This window comes from Nerophis ophidion, linkage group LG15 (genome assembly GCF_033978795.1).
Source record: "Nerophis ophidion isolate RoL-2023_Sa linkage group LG15, RoL_Noph_v1.0, whole genome shotgun sequence".
Classification (NCBI taxonomy): Eukaryota; Metazoa; Chordata; class Actinopteri; order Syngnathiformes; family Syngnathidae; genus Nerophis; species Nerophis ophidion.
In genome coordinates this window covers 26,463,874-26,479,980 of record NC_084625.1, presented here as the reverse complement: position 1 = coordinate 26,479,980, position 16,107 = coordinate 26,463,874, and the positions used below count along the sequence as shown (strand labels likewise).

General features: G+C 41.2%; 1 protein-coding gene across 6 annotated transcripts in view; it reads right to left on the bottom strand.

Annotated features, from left to right (window-relative positions):
- The window catches only part of phldb2b (pleckstrin homology-like domain, family B, member 2b), a 108,018-nt gene that overhangs the window by 77,220 nt on the left and 14,691 nt on the right, over nucleotides 1-16,107 (bottom strand). For 3 of the 6 annotated variants that reach the window (XM_061921933.1, XM_061921937.1, XM_061921936.1), the window contains exons 1-2: nucleotides 15,682-15,960; nucleotides 2,687-2,740 (exon numbers count right to left, since the gene is read on the bottom strand). In XM_061921933.1, the coding sequence (XP_061777917.1) occupies nucleotides 2,687-2,740; nucleotides 15,682-15,717 (90 nt within the window). In that variant the 5' untranslated portion in view covers nucleotides 15,718-15,960. Of the gene's footprint in view, nucleotides 1-2,686; nucleotides 2,741-6,314; nucleotides 6,733-15,681; nucleotides 15,961-16,107 lie in introns of those variants that run through there. The other 3 variants (XM_061921934.1, XM_061921938.1, XM_061921935.1) reach the window with 3 other exon arrangements.

Genomic DNA, 16,107 nt, shown 5'->3' with positions numbered 1-16,107 from the left:
AAATGCATCGTTCCCCTGGCAACCTCCAAACCTAGCTATATAGCTACTGACTGTGCAGAAAGTCTTTGCACTAAGCGCTTCAGCATCCGCTGACCTCTCTCCGTCAGTTTACGTGGCTTACCACTTGGTGGCTGAGTTGCTGTTGTTCCCAAATTCTTTCATTTTCTTATAAGAAAGCCGAAAATTGACTTTTTAATATTTCGCAGCGAGGAAATTTCAAGACTGGATTTGTTGCACAGGTGGCATCCTATGACAGTTCCACGCTGGAAATCACTGAGCTCCTGAGAGCGGCCCATTCTTTCACAAATGTTTGTAGAAACATTCTCTATGCCAAAGTGCTTGATTTTATACACCTGTGGCCGGGCCAAGTGATTAGGACACCTGGTTCTCATCATTTGGATTGGTGGCCAAATACTTTTGGCAATATAGTGTATTATAGAAATAAAACAAGAGCATTTAGAAACAAATGTTGCTGTTTTGAAGATAAAAAAATGAATACATTTTGACTCTACGTAAAAGAACATTTAGACAGAAAGTGAGGCTATTTGGACACACATATGAGATCTCTAGACTGAAAGTGGGGAGGGACATTTACACATCTAGACAGGACCTTTGGACACTATGAACTCAGAGACGCAAAGTGAGGACATTTAGAAAGATTGTGTAACCTTTTAGACAGAAAGGGGAGTTACAAGCAGAGCAACTACATTTAGACACTGAGGACATTTGCACAATTTAAGGACAAAGATTCACAAAATGGAGACATTTTGTCACAAGTTGGGGACATTTTGAGACAGCAAGGACATAAAGACACACATAGTGGGGACATGTACACATTTAGATAGGACTTTTGGACACTATGCACACTTAGACACAAAAAGAAGACATGAAGAAAAATGTGAAGCCTTTTTGGACAAACATACACTATATTGCCAAAAGTATTTGGCCAACTGCCTTGACTCACATATGAACTCTGAGTGCCATCCCATTCCTAACCCATAGGGTTCAATATGATGTCGGCCCACCTTTTGCAACTATTACAGATTCAACTCTTCTGGGAAGGCTGTCCACAAGGTTGCGGAGTGTGTTTTTAGGAATTTCCGACCATTCTTCCAAAAGCACATTGGTGAGGTCACACACTGATGATGGTCGAGAAGGCCTGGCTCTCAGTCTCCGTTCTAATTCATCCCAAAGGTGTTCTATCGGGTTCAGGTCAGGACTCTGTGCAGGCCAGTCAAGTTCATCCACACCAGACTCTGTCATCCATGTCTTTATGGACCTTGCTTTGTGCACTGGTGCACAGTCATGTTGGAAGAGGAAGGGGCCCTCTCCAAACTGTTCCCACAATGGTTGGGAGCCTTATATCGTCCAAAATGTTGTGGTATTCTGGAAAATTCAGAGTTACTTTCACTGGAACTAAGGGGCCAAGCCAAACTCCTGAAAAACAACCCCACACCATAATTCCTCCGCTGACCCCTCTCTGTCAGTTTACGTGGCCTACTACTTCGTGGCCGAGTTGCTGTTGTTCCCAAACTCTTCCATTTTCTTATAATATATCCGACAGTTGACTTTGGAATATTTAGCAGCGAGGAAATTTCACGACTGGATTTATAGCAAAGGTGGCATCCTACGACCGTGTCAGGTTTGTCACTGACAGTTTAGTTATGTTTTGGTTTTTCCTCTGTCTTTTTTTCCTGTCCGCACTCTTATTTTGGTTATTTCCTGCTTTTCTCCCTGAGCGCTGTTTCCCCTCAGCTGCGGCTGATTGGCACCTGGCCACACCTGGTGTCAGTCGGCCGGCTGCTATTTAAACCTGCTTTGTCCTCCATTCAGTGGTGGAGTATTGTCGTTACTACTTGTCATTACTACCTGTCGCTACTACCTGACGTGCTAATACTTGTCAATGTCATTGTCTACTTACTTGTCGTTGTAGCTGTATGCTGTGTCCTGTTAGCTGTTCCTAGTTCTCCTGTTTGCTGTTTCCTGTTCCCTGTCTCTGAACATTATATCATGTTTTCCTGCACCAAACCTGCCATCTCTGCATCTTGGGGTTCGTCACCAACACTCTGTGACAGACAGTTCCACACTGGAAATCACTGAGCTCCTGAGAGCGGCCCATTCTTTCACAAATGTTCGTAGAAACTGTCTCCATGCCTAAGTGCTTGATTTTATACACCTGTGGCCAGGCAAAGTGATTATAAAACACCTGATTTTCATAATTTGGATGGGTGGCCAAATACTTTTGGCAATATAGTGCATGTTGATATGGCAAGGACATAAAGAAACAGTGGGGACGTTTACACATTCAGATTGGGCATTTGGATGATTTGGGCACATAGACACAAAGTGAGGAGATTTGACATAAAATAGAAAGTTACATGCAAAGTAATCGAGGCACTCGGAGATAAATACACACAAGACATTTGGACCCAACGTGAGAACATTAGAGAGAAAGTGAGGCCATTTGGACACAAGCTGGGGACTTTTTGGACATGACGACAGAAAGTGGGGACATTTACACATTTAGGTAGGCCTTTTGGACACTATGAGCACATTTACACACAAAGTGAGGGCATATAGAAACATGAAGCCTTTTAGACGAAAAGGAAGGACTTTTTTAAGACACAAAGTAAGGACAGTGGACACTGAATACATTTATACATGAGGGCAGTTGTATGGCCATTACCTTGGGTTCTGGAGGCCTCTGATCTGACTCTGGTTGGGACATCATGTCGGAATCCTGCAATAAAGTCAAGGGGAACACTTTCTTAGTACAATTCAATGGCTAAAGGGCACGTAAGAGAAATGGTTATGATGGTTGCGGTATTAGTTTATTTCGATCATGCATACAGTTACAATATGGTATATCACATATTTCCAGCTTCTCATGACAACATGTCCCAAAAGGAATCGGAAGAAGCAGAGCTTGTATTATAGTATGAGTACATGTTACTATAATAATATAATCCATTCATCCATCCAATTTCTACCGCTTGTCCCTTTTGGGGCCGCGGGGGGTCGCTGGTGCCTACCCCAGCTGCATTTGGGCGGTAGACGGGTACACCCTGAACATTTAATGGATATAAAATTGATTTATACGGTCCTCTCCAAGGTTTCTCATTGTCATCATTATCACCGACGTCCCAATGGGTGTGAGTTTTCCTTGCCCTTATGTGGGCTCTACCGAGGATATCGTAGTGGTTGGTGTTGTGGTTTGTGCAGCCCTTTGAGACACTAGTGATTTAGGGCTATATAAATAATCCTTGATTGATTGATTGACTGATTGATTGATTGATTGATTGATTGATTGATAGTTATTATAATTAGTTGTTGAGAGTATGTGAAAGTTCAACCTCTAACTTGTTTACTTCATACTTGCCAGCAATGAGACCTCTGTATTCGGGAGATGACCCAAATAAATGATAATCAAATCCATTCTGAAAGTCACTTTAGGGGACCTTTGACATTATGGGGACCAAAAAACAGGTCCCCTAAAGGGAAACATTTTTAAATAATAGTCAGATCCATAAAAAATGTTTACCGGTTAGTTTGAGTGTGAGACATTTGCACAGCAGCCCCCTCATAGGGCTGTAGCTGGTACTGCACTCACTGTTCTGCTCATATCCCTTCCCTGATTCCGTACAGTATCCTTATACTTGCCAACCTTCAGATCTCCGAATTCGGGAGATGGGGAGGGGGGTTGAGGTGGGGGGCGGGATTGGGGTCGGGGTATGGTGATAGGGGGTGTATATTGTAGCATCCCGGAAGAGTTAGTGCTGCAAGGGATCTAGGTATTTGTTCTGTTGTGTTTATGTTGTGTTATGGTGTGGCTGTTCTTCCGAAATGTGTTTGTCATTCTTGTTTGGTGTGGGTTCACAGTGTGGCGCATATTTGTAACAGTGTTAAAGTTTATTATACGGCCACCCTCAGTGTGACCTGTATGGCTGTTGACCAAGTATGCCTTGCATTCAGTTATGTGTGTGTTAAAGCCGCATTTATTATGTGACTGGGCCGGCACGCTGTCTGTATGTAGGAAAAGCGGACGTGACGACAGGAAGTAGAGGACGCTAAAGGCAGTGCCTCTAAATCACCCCGCCAATATTGTTATCCGGGTGGAAATCGAGAGAAATTTTCGGGAGGGGCACTAAAATTCGGGAGTCTCCTGGGAAAATCGGGACGGTTGGCAAGTATGGTTTACTTCCGTGACAACCTTTTTTAATCAATCAGAAATATCAAGCAGCTAAAATGCGCTAAATATGAATATATGTGGAAGGAGGGTTTTAAATGTTTCCCATCATCCCTTGTAATGGTTTTAAATGGGTGCAATTTGGATTTTTTTTATTATTGATTGGATGTTGTTTGTATTATCCAAAAACGTTCATTGAGCAGTTTTTGTTATGTGTGACCTTGTGTATGGAATTTTTCTGTTGGTTGCCTTTATTTTTGTTCGAACCATGACTAGGAGAGGTTGTTTGGATCGGGTCATATGTGTTTCCGTGAATATACAATCAAAGTTTGGGTTACTTACGTTGGCCACAAAATGGCGACAAAATAGCAGCTTTTAGAACGCTGGCTGTTTGCATGTGACATGAACACCCTGCTCCCGGCCATATAGCTTATTGAACTCGTTCGGTCTCATCGGCCAAATTGAAGACAAAGGTTCTATATGTAATTTTCTTTAAAAAATAAGGCCGTATTGGTTGCAAATAGTATTGACTTTAACTTCTTTTTAACTTTACTTATGTCATTTATATAGAGATTTAATGATTTTGGTTGCAAGATTGATCCCTGGGGTAAGGCAAGGTAATGCTGTCGACGTGTGTTCGCCTAACCTCACATACAGCTTCTTACTGGTTAAGTAGCTTCTTACCTATGCAGTATAGTGATGCAGGAGTAGGGTCAGGGGTCAGAAAATTATACAGCACTATGTAATGTTATTACTACAGCAAATACTATATTAATGAATAAGATTGCATGTACAGTATATACAGTATACAGTGGAACCTCTTTTAACGAGCCCCTCTATTTGCAAACTTTTTGATGGAGCCAAATATGCGTCTGTGAGTGAACCTTATCTTGGTGTTCGAATGTTTCATTCATTCATTTATTTTATGTGTCGCTGAAAGCCTTAAGCCATACTCGCTCTGCCCTACGCAACATCCTGTTCACGCTGTCCATTACTCGGTTGCAACTCTCTGAACATTGGCATGTTTTTTCTCTTGCCATTCACCAAGTTTTGTCTATTTTGCTCATTCAATACGGATTGAAAATTCCAAACCAGCCTGGAAAGAAGGAGGGATTTGCTGTGGACCTAAACTTAAAGAGGAGGGGGAATCCACACACACTGCCCCTCCAAAAAAATATCCCACCTCTCTCTGCCTCGTGTCTCTGTCGACATCTCTTCCTGTCGAGTGCATGCCACAAACATTCGCCAACAGCAAGTTAAAGAGGCTTTTAGTTTTCTTTTGGTTTACTTTAGCAACATGGTTGTTAGCGTTTTTGAGAACACTAAAGGGACTTTTGTTTGTGCGTGTCGACAGTTGCACTTGCCGTTGTTGTGTTGCTTTGATAATAAATACATTGTTATAACCCTATAGATATGTTTGTTTGAGATGTATATAATGTATATATATATGTATATATATGTATATATATATATATACATATATATATATATATACATACACAGTATATATAGACAAATAGGGACTTTTTTCAGAGGCTAGATCCAGAATCAGAATCAGAATTAGAATCAGAAACAGAATCAGAATCAGAATAGTTTTTATTGCCATTATTTGAGAACGGGTTCACAAACTAAGAATTTTTCTTGGTGCAATTGTGCAACATAAAAGACATGTAAAAGAATAGAATAACACAAGCTGTAACTGAGCTATTGTTATTGTTCATGTTGACATTGTTTCTAATGGGGAACTCTGCTTCACTATAAAAACATTATAATTCATTGTAGGTGGTGACTTGTCCAGGGTGTACACAGCCTTCCGCCCGAATGAAGCTGAGATAGGCTCCAGAGACCCTCCGCGACCCCAAAAGGGACAAGCGGTAGAGAATGGATATATACATATATATATATATATATATATATATATATATATATATATATATATATTAGGTCAGGAAAAAACACAAGAGGCTGGTTTCCCTGCGAAACAAGCTTGTAGGGATATAGCTACTCAAAGCATAACAGCTGTGTTTTGCATGCCCAACTGGCACATGAGAGAATCTTTTTTGAGTGAAAGTGTTCCAAGGGGAAAATACCACTTAAGGGGGAAACACACACACACAAACACACAAACCAGTAGAAATGTTCCTTTAAATCCAGAGGTCTGGTAATGTGATGGTTAGGGAGTGTCATCATGCTGGCTTGTGCCCCGAGTGTGTGTGACAAAAATAATTCCACAAATCTGTTTTGTTTACTCCACCCTTTTTGGAAATAAACAAACTACAACTCTGAAGGATGAATACAAACATCAGCCCCACACATTCCACCCTTGAACTTCATCTGAAAATGTCTTGATAATCCAGCAAGTAGCATCCTGATCAAGATGAGATGTCCTCATCTTCCCCTTCCACCATGTGTAATCCCACATTATTTCCACCAGCATCGGAAACTCCAAATCAAAGTCGGCCCCACGCCGCTTCCCCGAATTCATCACCAACTTCCTTTCCGAGGGTGTTTTCCTGTGCTGCTTTCACACCCTCATTGTCCTTTGCCTGCACACACAAACCACACTTCGAACAAACATCCATACACATTAAGTAGAACATCAGCTTAATTTATAGGCTGCACATTCCAGTGTTTTGTCCCAAAAAACAACAATGTATAATGGGTGCATGATGTTGGACAAACCACACAAAAGACGTCTTAAACTGAGACTTTTTTTTTTTCTTAGGAATGAAAGTTGTTCGTTCTTCTTTTGTTCTCAACCTCTTCCCTTCTTGCCCCCATCCTTCATTTATTTCTGCTTGCACCAGGTGAGCTCCTACCTGGGCAGGTGCAGACAAGTCTTCAGCCTTGCTTTTCTCTGACTGAATCAAAGCTGCTGTAGTGTGTTGACCCGCATCCAGATGTAAAGATAGCACGCACATCTGGCATCCTGATACTTTCCATTATCTCAAAAGTAAAGGTGGGCGGATTGGTCCAAAACTTGCTGTGATAGACACAATGGAATGCTTGTTCAATGATTGAATGAACTGGAATGAACTGAAGTATCTAAATGGTATGAAGAGGTCATCTAAAGTTTGACCCAAGAACGGATAAAGTTTAAAAACACTGTCTAAAAAGAAACCTGACTTGTGTGGACCTATTTGAGCACAGAAAAGAACATACTGACTATCAAGTCCATCAATATCCTCTAAGCCTGGAGTGTTGTTTTCCACCAAGGAGACCATTGTGTTAATGAAAATGTTGCAAAAAGGATAATCCAACATAGATATGCAAATTACTTTGGTATAAAACAGCCTGCATATAAATTTTGTGTTATAGGTAGCAGACGGGGACGGCCCAGGGTTTCAGTTTCGATCCCCACCTCTGTCATCCAAGTCACTGCCGTTGTGTCCTTGGGCAAGACACTTCACCCTTACCCCCAGTGCCGCTCACGTTGGTGTAAAAATGTTTGGTGGTGGTCGGAGGGGCTGTCGGCGCAAATTGGCAGCCACGCTTCGGTCAGTCAACCCCAGGGCAGCTGTGGCTATAAATGTAGTTTACCACCACCCATGTGTGAATGTGGACTGAATGAATGATGGGGTCTCACTTCCCTATGAGTGCTTGGAGTGTCTAGTGCATAGAAAAGCACTATATAAATCTAATCCATTATTATTATTATCATTATCATTGGCAAAGCGTATTTTTATGTTCACGACATATAACAAGTGCAATATTGATATTTTTTCTCAACTCAACTGTAGAAAAGTGTGATGTTTATATGTCGCCATTTGTTAGTTAATCTGGCATGTGCAAATAAGCATGGTGTCTGTACAGAGGATTCACTTAAAGGGGTCATATTATGATTTAGTTTTCTACATTTACAACACTTCCTTGTGGTCTGCCTAATATGTAATAGTGATTATTTGGTCAAATTTGTGTATGGATTATGTTTTACAGATCATCTTCAAGTTGCTTTCTGACCATCTCTTAAGGGACGCACCATTTTGTGGGCGGTCTTAGTTACGTGCTTCCACTTCAACAGCGTCTTCTATATAAAATATAAACACAGCTTTTTTTTGTGCTTCCATTTTTCTTGTGTTGAACTCAACGATCTAGAACTTTTACCATATACACAAACTACCTATTACTCTCAAATATTGTTCACAAATCTGTCTAAATATGTTAGTGAGCACTTTTCTTAACCAAAATAATCCATCCCAGCTCACAGATCAAGATGCTGATTAAACAACATGATTATTGCACAGATGTGCCTTTGGCTGCCACAATAAAAGGCCACTCTTATGCTTTACTCAGGGTCTGGGGGTGTCAGAAAAGCAGTCAGTCTGGTGTGACCATGATTTGCCTCACGCAGTGCAACACATCTCCTTCATATAGAGTTGATCAGGTTGTATTCGCCGATCCACAGCATCCCAAACTTGCTCAATGGGTGACATTTTCCGGTGAGTATGTTGGCCATGCAAGAACTGGGATGTTTTCAGCTTCCAGGAATCCTAGATGCTAGCAACATGGGGCTGTGCATTGTAATGCTGCAACATGGGGTGATGGTCTCGGGCGACTGGCACAACAATGTGTCAGATTCTTGTCACCGGATCTCTAGGAATTCTAAATGCCATCAATAAAATCCACTTGCGTTTGTTGTAACCCCACACCCACTATGGACCACTTGCTTCACAAAGTTGACTTCGGCAAACCCTTCTCCCACACGACGACACACCCGCTGCCTGCCATCTGCCCTGAACAGTGAAAACCGGGACTCATTTGTGAACAGAACACCTCTCCAACGTGCTAGACACCATCGAATATGAGCATTTGCCCACTCAACTCGATTATGATGACAAACTGCAGTCAGATCGAGAACCTGATGAAGACGACAAGTATGCAGATGTGCTTCACTGAGACTGTTTCTCACAGTTAGAGCAGGAATTCTTTGGTTATGCAAACCAATTGTTGCAGCATTTGTCTGAGTGGTTGGTCTCAGATGATAATGGGGTGCACCTGCTGGATGTAGAAGTCCTGGGCTAGTGTGGCTACACATGGTCTGCGCTTATTAGGCCGGTTGGATGTACTGCCAAATTCTCTGAATGGCTTTTGGAGACGGCTTATGGTAGAGAAATGAAAATGAACAATGAACAGCTCTGGTGAACATTCCTGCTGTCAGCATGCCAACTGCACTCTTCCTCAAAACTTGTGACATGTGCGGCATTGTGATGTGTGATAAAAGTGCCTATTTCAGAGAGGCCTTTTATTGTGGGCAGTCTAAGGCCCACCTGTGCAATAATCATGCTGTTTGATCAGCATTTTGATATGCCACACCTGTGAGGGGGGATGGATTAACTTGCCAAAGAAGAAATGTGAACATAGTAAAAGTTTTAGATCTTTCATTTCAACTCATGAAAAATAGCAGCAAAAACAAGAGTTATGCGTTTTTAGTTTGTTACGACTGGGTCGCAACTTACTGCGGGGTTCGTTCTCCCGGGATACAGACGGACCACTCCGGAGAAGGTGTGCGTAGGAACATGATTTAATCATCGTAAATCAAATACGTACCAAAAACAGAAAAAAAGCAAAAAGAATATGTGCCGATTGCACGGGAAGCTAAGATAACCACTTAGCGCAGGAATCATAAACTAGGAGCCAAGAAATAACATCGTATCCTGTTGCGTATAGCAAACAATGAAGCCAGACCGAGTGTGATGAGCAACGAGAATAAAAAGCTCTATGATTAGTGGTCGATAGCAGGTAAGCGTGCCGACCACTAACCAAAGGCAGGTGAACCCAATTAATCCCCATGGAAACCAGAACAAACCCAGAGGTGCAGAAAACAGGAACTAAGGGAGTCCAAAACTAACAGAACATAACTAAACCAAACATGATCCGGCCACGGATCATGACATATTTTTGTGTAGTTTTAAACACTTTCATAGCAAACCCACTGAGAGATATAAGTTTGAACTGTGGTATACACAATTTTGTATTAGAAAAGGGAAAAGCAGAGGACTCATGTGCATGTATAACATACTTGCCAACCCTTCCCGGATTTTCCGGGAGACTCACGAAATTCAGCGCCTCTCCCGAAAACCTCCCGGAAGAAATTTTCTCCCGAAAATCTCCCGAAATTCAGCAGAGCTGGAAGACAGGCCCCCTCCAGCTCCAAGCGGACCTGAATGGGGACAGCCTGTTTTCACGTCCGCTTTCCCACTATATAAACAGCTTGCCTGCCCAATCGCGTTACAACATCTACGGATTTTAATTAAAAACTGTACACACAAGGAGACAAATCAGAAGAACGAGGAAGTTACAGCCATGGTAATAGAGTGATTCTATGTTGTCTGTCGCCATCTCCTGGTGAATGTTGGCATAGCATTATGGGGTTGCTTTTTGATTGGCCAACGATTTATGTGGTGTTGCGCACCTGACGGCAAGCGACTCTCGCAAGTACGCAAATGGCAGAACAAAGGTTACTCAAATAGTGAAAGGTAAGTTTTTTTTGTTTTTTTTTTAGTAACCAGTAAGCACAGTACAGTTAGTAGAACAACTGTGTTTTTATTACTGTGTATTTGATAGGTGCCGTCTGAAATTCAACTATTTATTTTATTTATATATGTAATATAATTAATATATATAGCCAGATTTCAATGAAAATCAAGTATTTCATATATATATATATATATATATATATATATATATATATATATATATATATATATATATGAAATACTCGAGTTGGTGAATTGTAGATGTAAATATACTCCTCCCCTCTTAACCACGGCCCGCCCCAACCACACCCCCGACCACGCCCCCAACCACGCCTTCGCTCCACGCCCCCACCTCCTGAAATCGGAGGTCTCAAGGTTGGTAAGTATGATGTATAAGCCAGTCTGCCCGAGAACAAGAGGAAACAGCAAACGAAGAAGCTTATTAACTACAGCTTCGAACTACAATGGCAGACTCTCGCAAAGCACTTTGGGTACATTTCTACCATATATGGAGGTGTCCTCTGACACTTTGGAAAAACAGTACAAGTTGTGCCAATTCTAAACGGTTCGTTTGGAGGAAATATGAAGGAAGGCGAGATTGTTTCATAAAAATCTCCGCAATGATTGGATTGCAAATTTTCTTTGACTTTTGCAGATTTCAAACACACAAAAAGAGGTACCAATAGGTAAGAAAGGTTTTTTTTGCATAATAGGTTCACTTTAATGCTGAAAATAAAGCTACTTGTGGCTGCTACAGTCCACTTGCATCAGTGCCAAGTAGAACACTAACACAATGACAAAAAGTATGTGGGGGCTATTTTGATTCGATAAAAGGGGTTGAAAAAGCCTGGATCACAGTTTTGTGTTATTGGTGACAAGACACTGGGTTAATGGCGTCAACATTTCAAGATTTTTGAGACTTTTTATGTTTAAATTTTTGTAGTTTTCCTGTTTAATTTTGTTTCTGGAATGTGCCGCAGACGTACTCTTGTATGCTTCAAAGGTTATCTACTTAACTATTGTGCTTTTTCTTATAGCTTTTCTTCATTTTGTCCCCACCCCTTACATTCCAGCATCAGCCTCTCCTCCTCCTCCCACCTGACAATGCCATCTTTGTATCACAGTCGCTATTTAATATGGAGTCCCCTTCCCAGTGACTCCTATAGTCCAAAATGCGCTTATTCTCCTCCCTTGTTATCAGTGCATGCTCTGTTTATCGCTCAACAAGGCTGCAATCAGTTGAAAGCACAAAACACTAAGATTGATCATGTTTATGTATTTGTGCTGAAAACACAACCTGTCCTTGAATCTCCTTCAAAAGTTGTTTTCCCCAAGTCACTCGCTCAATAGTACAAAAAAATAAATAAATCTTGCAACCTTTGACCCTGAAACCCGACATCCTCACAGGAAAGAAAGTCCATTGTTGTGGCAGCTGACTCACAAGAGGATGAGGAAATCTCTCTTTTGAATTTCTAACTGGGGTGTACAGCGTCACCTTAAGTCCAATATGTAGGGGATCAAGTCGTGTTTATCCAGGCATGTGACAGATAGGCGAGAAGGGACGGAAAAAAGGTATTTCTAAACCCGATCTCTGACATAGTTGACGTGTGAGTGCAGAAACAAGCAGAGGAAAGAGTGCACTGAGATAAGAAGGAAGGAAAAGGATATCATGAAAGCGCAAGGACTTCTATAACCAAGCATCTGGTATTCATCTATTATATTGTTTTTGACTAGAACTGCTACTCTGCATTCTTTTCTTTTTACTTCCCAGCTTCATGCATTATTAAGTCTGGAATTAAAGGCAGAATTTCAGCGCTGAGTTGTGGAATCTGGTAAAGTACAGTTTCTGTCTATGGTAGAGACTATATCAGACGCGCACATACCTCAGGGCAGATGCTTTCTATTTGGCATGTAGCAAACAGTAAAACTTCAGATAAGACATGTTGAGTAAACATAGACAGTCTTCTTTTGGTTGCACAATCATGACTTAAGTCTGGTTTAATGGTTTTAACTCAGGCTGTGTCAAACCAAAGTATGTGATCTGGCGACTTAATGACAACATGGACCCCGACAAACAAGTTTAAAAACTTATTCGGGTGTTACCATTAAGTGGTCAATTGTACGGAATATGTACTGTACTGTGCAATCTACTAATAAAAGTTTCATTCAATCAAAAAAAAAAACCCTCTAGTTGACACTGTGTTTATCTTTATAGTGTGGTAGCTCAGAAATTGGAAGTCAGAGCGGGGACTGATGTCTAAGCCGGGTTGTGAGTGTTCCAGTTACGAGGTCGGAAATCGAGATGGCCACATCCACGAAAGTTATTTTTGTGCTTGCCTTGTCTGAATGTTAACAACTTATGAGAAAATATAGACTCTTTCTGCAGCTTTTAAACATGGTGGATGAAGAGGATACACTAGGGGTGTAATGGTACGTGTATTTGTATCGAACCGTTTCAGTACGGGGGCTTCGGTTCGGCACCCGGGCGTACCGAACAAGTTCGGAAGCAGAAGTCTTCACAAGCTGCTCCGCTTTCTGCCTCTGTCCCTGCCTCATTGTCCCGCCCACACAACCATCTGATTGGTTACATACAAAGCCAATCAGCAGTGCGTATTCAGAGCGATGTAACAGCCAATCAGCAGTGCGTATTCAGAGCGATGTAACAGCCAATCAGCAGTGCGTATTCAGACTTCAGAGCGATGTAGTCGATGCTTTAGCGTCGAGCAGATATTCGTCTAGCAGGGGAGGAGCAGACTCTACCCAAATGATAAAAAACACTTCCCAGTCACAACTATTGCAAACATCACTAAGAGCCGGTTGACCTTCTAGAAACTTAAACTGCAGGTCAGCTCACTCACAGTATAGGCTTGAGATGAAGGCTATATAGCTTTTAGCGTAAAGTTAGCTCATTTTTCTGTGTGTATGTGTGTGTGAGTGTGTGTGTGCGTGCGTGCGTGTGCGTGTTTTAGGGGCAGCAAAGCTCTGTCTGTCTGTTATTTCATTGAACTCCATTGTGTTTAGGGATGAATAGTCTCTCCTATTGCAATTGTACTATTTTTCAGCTATAGTCACATGAATCATTATTAATGTGCCAGCCTAGTTTTGAATAGCAGGGTCCCTGCTATCACATGTTGATAAAAATACAACATTTACATAATAAAAGTCAACTACAGGCTTCCCAAATGCTGTAATAAAGTAAGCATGATGAGTTGACATTAAACAGTTTCAATGGAAACTGTTTAATGTTAAACTTTTTATATGTAGAAGAAAGGTTTTTTCATTTTATTTAATCAAAGCAACAACTTGAGGCGGTTTAATGTGGATTAACGTGGGCAGAATTATTATAGTGTTCCCAATGTTAAAAGGATAAAGCCATTGTTTACAAATTTGGTAAATAAATAACCAAAAAATGTATATTTTGTTGATTTCTTACTGTACCGAAAATGAACCGAACCGTGACCTCTAAACCGAGGTACGTACCGAACCGAAATTTTTGTGTACCGTCACACCCCTAGAATACACTGATGCTATTTCTAGCGATGTGGGACATTTGCACCACATGAAAAAAAAGCTTGTTTAAGCTACAGTAACTTTACCATATATAAACGTTCAATATACATCGTATATAGCTGATTTGGTGCGAGAAAAACTAATCAGAAGTGTTGATAACGGATATCATAGAAGCTTATGTTGTTTATACTCAGAACAGCCATCTTTGAGGCAAACTCTGTGGTGGTGAGAATGTTCCGACTTGACGAGTAGGAAATCCAATATCGAGGTGCGTTTCAGTTGAAATTGTGACAAACAGTGCAAATGGAACGCATCGTTAGACACCCAGCTGACCAGCTGCTAGCAGCTAATTATGTGTCTTCATACAGAGTCTGGAGCGGCCCCCACAAAGCTAATTATTACCTCCACTGTGGCAAAGAAATTGCGTTTTTTACATTATATAAACATAATAATATTGCCATTGAGCACAAGACTGTTCTCTGGAGATATGTATGTATATTATGTACTACATGTATGATATGAAACTGACTATGAGATACTCAACTGGAGGATGAGGCTACACATGTTACAAACCCAGAGCAAGCCAGGTGCAGGCATGCTAATAGCTAAGCTAATCGCTAAGCCGGCTTCAAACGACACCAAGAATTAAGTGCGTCGTAAAGTTTGCAGCAGAAAGTAACAAGAAATTAACAAGTACATTAATTATAAGCAGAGTGTAGCGACAGGATAATACAAAAGCAATTGTTGGTGTGTCAGCCAGAAGTAGACAAGTAATGGGAGCGCGGATCGATTCATAAATTAATGGTGTTGACACCAAGGATAGTATCTATATGATCAATTATAGAGAGATTAGATGGACATTTTTTGATGTTGTTTTTATCAATGTTTACAAACTCGGAAAATAATTCCGTGGACACAGGTGGACTTTGATGGCTAAAACTAAAGGCACTCACCATAAATAAACAGAAAATTTTAGTATCAGTATTGGTATCGGCCGATCTCACTCATGGATGATCTGTATCGGAAAACCCTGATTGGAACATCCCTAACTTTAACATTAACCCAGCATTCTAATAACTATTTTGGGATGCCATGCAGATTAGCAGTAAACCTGCTTGTTACGTTACGTTGCTATTTTCTTAAGTTAAACAACAGCAACAACAAAACAAACCCAAGAGCTCAAAATGATTTTTTAGCATGTTTTCACTTTCCCCAATTCAACATGTCTGAAAGGAAGGGGGAAGAAGCGAAGCCTATTTAATCCTGTCCCTGGTAAAATTGGGCTTGGGTATGGATCATTTTGGATAATTAATAACCTCATTTTTTTACAGGAAGTCATGCATCTTAAAATCATGTTTTATCAGACAGCCTGTTGAAAGTTGTGCAATTTAAGTTAAACATTAAACATTCAACTTGGTGGTGCGAAAGTACTATATTCACGAGCTGTAATTACCTCAAGGAGGGTTGGGATACCTATCTGTATATTACTCTAATTCAAAATGCACTTACCATAATTAAAGCTGGACAGGCCACTTCTGTCATCATGCTGCTGCTCTATGATCCAAATGTCACCACATCAACACTTAGAAAAAGCTCATAGTTATTTCCTTGAAATGCCCAGTGCAGCATGAGCAACCTGTGGAGGAGACTTCATCCTCGCTCATGCACACACACACACACACACCGTCACACTGTAAATACATAAGTTACAACAGCAGGGGGGAAAAAAGAAGAGAGCAAGCAGCCTCGGCCAATTGCAACGTGGGCAGGAATGTGACAGCAGCTGGAAGTCAAGCTTGGGAAGGAACAAGGGGAGGGAATCTCTCTCTCTCTCTCTTTCTCTGTAACACATACTCTCTAACCCCCCCCCCCCCACACACACACACACGCGCGCGCACACACACACACACACACACACACACACACACACACACA